A 6,000-nucleotide genomic window follows, 5' to 3' on the forward strand; every position below is an offset into this window, starting at 1 on the left:
GTCTTAGGTCTTTAGAACTGCCAGAGGATCCGCCGAAGTTATGAGAGGCCAGTGCCTCTTCATAATTTCAGTGGAACCACTGGCAGCTTAGGGGTTTATTAAGACCAACCGTCTAAAACGCCGGTCTTAATAAACGTGCCCCAAGGTTTATTAGATGACCGGCACAAAGTGAAAGTATAAGTGACACAGCTAGAAAAACAGTTAACCCAGAACAGCTCAATATTTTTAATAAAGGCCAACTGAAAAAAAGATTTTTAGCCCAAAATGAGAAAAAGGCAATTATAAAAAAAATGCCCCCGAAGGTGTAGATAGCCTTTAAAGGGGTTGTCCGAGTTATGAAAAATATATATATATAGCACTGTAAATCTGATGGGCAGCAATATATAACTCTGCTAAGTTTTAGGCAAAAAAAAATTCTATTTACTCATTTCCCTGGTTCTCTTCTGGCTCTTTGTTTACCTGCAATTACAACAATCTCTGCCCCTCCCCCTGCTCTGCTAAGCGAGGATGTCAGCTCCTGTGCCCAGCATTTGTCTCCTCACTGCCTGCAGCTACTCAGTAAAGCCTTCAGCCCTGAGTCTGTGCTACTGAAGGGGTTAAAGTTTTTCCTGAAGTATCCAGGGAGAGAGCAGACGGCAGTGCAGGGGTGCGTGGCCAGCACAGTGACGTCTCATGTACAGACACATATCTGCTCTCATTATCAGAGCAGGGAGAGAAGCTGACATCACAGGTCATGTGACCCTCAGTGAAATCTGAGAAAGCAGCAACTGCGGATGAAATAAGTGAATGGTAAAGTCCTTACATTTGATTAGTTAGAAACATACAAAGAGCAAAAAAATAACTCCGAAAACCCCTTTAGTGCAATTAGACTACTTGTAGCTAATTGACACTGCCTGCAGCTAGTGTAGCATGAATGTGGTAACAGGGTTCCTGCATCCGCACACAAGACTACAGTAGTCATCCAGAAACCAGCCTTCCAGTGGCGCTCACCTCTCCAGTCAGCAGCTCTGTGATCTTGTTGGTGAGGTCCAGGATCTTCTGATAGCCGTTTCTCTCATGTGTCAGTGAATGAGGTGGAGACACCATGATAGGATCCTGGTTCCTGCTCCATTCTTCACCCTCTTCTTTTATCTTCTTCACTATCATGTAATCCTGTGCATGGAGAGAGGCAATGTTATCACTGTATTGTTTTCTTTCACCTCTCTAGTTAAGTCCTTGGTTTAGGGTCCATTCACACGTCCGTATGTGTTTTGCGGATCCGCAAAACACAGACACCGGCAATGTGCGTTGAGCATTTTGCGGACCGCAAATCGCCGACACTCTCATAGAAATTTACTTTTCTTGTCCGCAATTGTTCTATTTTATTTGCGGAACGGAAGTGCGGATCCAAATGTGGACAGCACATTCCGGCCCCATTGAAGATGAATGGGTCCGCACCTGTTCCGCAAAATTGCGGAACGGATGTGGACCCATTTTACGGGCGCGTGAATGGACCTTTTATCTAGAGATACAAGACTTTATATGTGACATGATTTCCAGAATCCCTCACCTCTCCAGTCAGCAGGTAGATGATCTCTAGGGTGAAGTTTAATATTCTTTCAGCCATCTGTTTTCTGTCCTTTTCCATCTTTAGTAGATCAGTCAGGAAAAGACCTATTTTTCTGCTAAATGAATCTGAAGGAAAAGGGAGAGCGGGTCAAATAATGCTTGGAAAAACATCCTAAATGAAGTACAACATCACAGTAGTTGGAAGTTATAGAGAAAAATACACACTGGGAAAATGTTATATATATATATATATATATATATATACACACACACAGCACATGTCATCAAGGTGTTGATTGTCTGAAATCACTGCTGTTCTATTCAACTGAGCTGTAATACTGGAGATAAAAGAGAGATAGGAGGCAGCGCCTCATGTGTGGTATTGTCTCGTAATAGGGGCAAGAGATAGATAAAAAAAAACTCTTACCAGAAGATGTTGTGAAGAGTCACAACACCTATGTGAAGCTTGTGCTGATTTTCCCGATCAGCGTGCGGGGTGCCTGCGCTGCTGCCTAGGTTCCAGCCCCGTGCCTTGGAGGTATTCGTCGGGGAGAAGTACGTTGCAGAAGAAGAAAGAAGATGAACCTTTGGATGGCGCTGTCAGCAGGAGTCGGAAGCAGGTAGGTATTGGTAACAATACTTTTTTATTTTCAGTCAACGCGTTTCAGGGGCGGAGAGCCCCCTTCATCAGGACAGTATATAATAGTATATACTGTCCTGATGAAGGGGGCTCTCCGCCCCTGAAACGCGTTGACTGAAAATAAAAAAGTATTGTTACCAATACCTACCTGCTTCCGACTCCTGCTGACAGCGCCATCCAAAGGTTCATCTTCTTTCTTCTTCTGCAATGAGCTGTAATACTGGGAAGAGCCATTATTGTAGAGTGACTCCACAAACAGTGGAAGAGTGACTGGAACACAGCACTCAAAGGAGCACTGTGGACCCTCCAGTCAGATTTATTTATTTATTTTATGCACTTATATAGCACTACTATATTCCACAGCGCTTTACAGACATTAGCATCCAACTGTCCCCAATGGGGCTAACAATCTAAGGTCCCTATCAGTATGTCTTTGGGGTGTAGGAGGAAACCGGAGAACCCGGAGGAAACCCACGCAAACATGGGGAGAACATACAAACTCCATCCAGATGTTGCCCTTGGTCGGATTCGAACCTAGGACCCCAGCGCTGCAAGGCACCAGTGCTAACCACTGAGTCACCGTGCTGCCACATGATTATTAGGGAGTCCCTACACACTGACACTATCACTGTCCAATCAGTGTACACAGTATCAGACTGTGTTGCGACAGACTGTATTGAAAGGTGGCAATGATAACACCCAGTTGTCAATGTATTTAAAGTGTAACTGCCATTCTATTTTTATTTGTGTAATATATAGGGGCAGTGATACTGACCATTTTTGTAATATACTTTAATTACTGAAATCATACATTTCTATTAGAAAAATAGCTCTAAAGTGGCCCATTTGGAGCCTTAGCAACGCTCCTCTGTCTTCTGTTTACATAACAGTGGAGACTTGCTCAACATTGACTGTGTTATGTAAACAGAAGACAGAGGATGGCAGTCACACTTTAAACATTTCGGAATAAGAGGGGAATGGTATAACACAGGGTTATGAGAAAAGATGTTCCAGAACTCTTATTTTATGGGGAACACGAGAATTTACTAAAACAAACATGCCAGGAGAGGTGACAGGGATGAGCGAACTTGTGTTTGCAAGTTCGGCGTACAAGGTTCGGGATATCTAAGAATTCCGTTATGGATTCCGTGGTAGCGGAATCCAGAGCGAAATTCTTAGATAACCAGAACCTTGTACGCCGAACTTGAAAACACAATTTTGCTCAACACTAGTGACAGGTAATATTTAAATGAAATCAAATATTGTTAATACTAATTAGGTTAAAAATGAAAAACTATATATATGCAAAAGTATGTCCAACAATAAAAGCACTGCTCTTTCCACCATAAACCACCGCAAAATGCTATGTACAATCGTGGCCAAAAGTTTTGAGAATTACATAAATATTGGAAATTGGAAAAGTTGCTGCTTAAGTTTTTATAATAGCAATTTGCATATACTCCAGAATGTTATGAAGAGGGATCAGATGAATTGCATAGTCCTTCTTTGCCATGAAAATTAACTTAATCCCAAAAAAACATTTTCACTGCATTTCATTGCTGTCATTAAAGGACCTGCTGAGATCATTTCAGTAATCGTCTTGTTAACTCAGGTGAGAATGTTGACGAGCACAAGGCTGGGGATCATTATGTCAGGCTGATTGGGTTAAAATGGCAGACTTGACATGTTAAAAGGAGGGTGATGCTTGAAATCATTGTTCTTCCATTGTTAACCATGGTGACCTGCAAAGAAACGCGTGCAGCCATCATTGCGTTGCATAAAAATGGCTTCACAGGCAAGGATATTGTGGCTACTAAGATTGCACCTCAATCAACAATTTATAGGAACATCAAGAACTTCAAGGAAAGAGGTTCAATTCTTGTTAAGAAGGCTTCAGGGCGTCCAAGAAAGTCCAGCAAGCGCCAGGATTGTCTCCTAAAGAGGATTCAGCTGCGGGATCGGAGTGCCACCAGTGCAGAGCTTGCTCAGGAATGGCAGCAGGCAGGTGTGAGCGCATCTGCACGCACAGTGAGGCGAAGACTTTTAAAAGATGGCCTGGTGTCAAGAAGGGCAGCAAAGAAGCCACTTCTCTCCAAAAAAAACATCAGGGACAGATTGATCTTCTGCAGAAAGTTTGGTGAATGGACTGCTGAGGACTGGGGCAAAGTCATATTCTCCGATGAAGCCTCTTTCCGATTGTTTGGGGCATCTGGAAAAAGGCTTGTCCGGAGAAGAAAAGGTGAGCGCTACCATCAGTCCTGTGTCATGCCAACATTAAAGCATCCTGAGACCATTCATGTGTGGGGTTGCTTCTCATCCAAGGGAGTGGGCTCACTCACAATTTTGCCCAAAAACACAGCCATGAATAAAGAATGTTACCAAAACACCCTCCAACAGCAACTTCTTCCAACAATCCAAGGTGAAGAACAATGCATTTTCCAGCACGATGGAGCACCGTGCCATAAGGCAAAAGTGATAACTAAGTGGCTCGGGGACCAAAACGTTGACATTTTGGGTCCATGGCCTGGAAACTCCCCAGATCTTAATCCCATTGAGAACTTGTGGTCAATCCTCAAGAGGCGGGTGGACAAACAAAAACCCACTAATTCTGACAAACTCCAAGAAGTGATTATAAAAGAATGGGTTGCTACCAGTCAGGAATTGGCCCAGAAGTTGATTGAGAGCATGCCCAGTCGAATTGCAGAGGTCCTGAAAAAGAAGGACCAACACTGCAAATACTGACTCTTTGCATAAATGTCATGTAATTGTCGATAAAAGCCTTTGAAACGTATGAAGTGCGTGTAATTATATTTCACTACATCACAGAAACAACTGAAACAAAGATCTAAAAGCAGTTCAGCAGCAAACTTTGTGAAAACTAGTATTTGTGTCATTCTCAAAACTTTTGGCCACGACTGTATATGAGACAACTACAGACAGTCACGCCACCGAGCGCAGGTACTTGTAATAGGAGTCGTGATGCCGACCGGGCAACACTCCAAACATCCTGCGAACTTCAATCAGAGTAACAGACACTCACAAAAAGCATAACCAGGTAGATACAAGGTAAATGACAAAAATCACACAGATATAGATATGCTAACTCCATGTATCTGCATGAACCTTTACATGGAGGATCTTTACTACATATCTATAAACAGATCTATGAAACCTTCAGTCCTATGCTATTTGTCTGGTGTAAAGGAAAGCTGGGTTATTTGCTCATAATGATCAATTAAATTTGAGCTCTGAAAACTGAATGGTGGAATCTGATTGGTTGCTATGGGCAACTACAGAAGTTTTCCTTTAGACCAGTTTGATAAATCTCCCCCAATAGATACATATCCATATGCTACATATTACTAACATCACATGCAACCCAATACTACAGCTATACACTTGGATCTACAGATGTATATAGTATTCCTACCGTGCACACTGAATACAAGTCACACATTATATATGCACTTCTTCCCCACACATAAAAGTTATAAGGACATAATAACAATCAATTCAAATCACGTACCCTGACCAGTAAATTACAGATAGATATTACAGCCTAGTGGGATAAAGGACCTTTGGTGATGTCAGGATCATGTGATCAACCACATATGCAGAAGTCAAATCCTGAGTGTGCTGCTGGAGGAGCTAAAGGACCTTTGGTGATGTCATGGCCATGTGTTCAGTCACATGTATAGGAGTCGTCAAATCTTTAGTGTGTCGCTAAAGGACCTTTGGTGATGTCATGGCCATGTGTTCAGTCACATGTATAGGAGGAGTCAAATCCTTAGTGTGTTGCTAAAGGACCTTTG

General features: G+C 42.5%; 1 protein-coding gene across 1 annotated transcript in view; it reads right to left on the minus strand.

Annotated features, from left to right (window-relative positions):
• LOC121003391 (zinc finger protein 260-like) overlaps positions 1-5,762 on the minus strand; it is a 79,238-nt gene extending 73,476 nt beyond the window's left edge. Inside the window, exons 1-3 of the mRNA XM_040435214.1 lie at positions 5,715-5,762; positions 1,550-1,664; positions 991-1,152 (exon numbers count right to left, since the gene is read on the minus strand). Of these exons, the coding sequence (XP_040291148.1) occupies positions 991-1,152; positions 1,550-1,627 (240 nt within the window). The 5' untranslated portion in view covers positions 1,628-1,664; positions 5,715-5,762. The remainder of the gene's footprint in view (positions 1-990; positions 1,153-1,549; positions 1,665-5,714) is intronic.
• Positions 5,763-6,000: the final 238 nt, after the last annotated feature.

The sequence above is a fragment of the Bufo bufo genome, chromosome 6 (assembly GCF_905171765.1).
Source record: "Bufo bufo chromosome 6, aBufBuf1.1, whole genome shotgun sequence".
NCBI classification, from domain to species: Eukaryota; Metazoa; Chordata; class Amphibia; order Anura; family Bufonidae; genus Bufo; species Bufo bufo.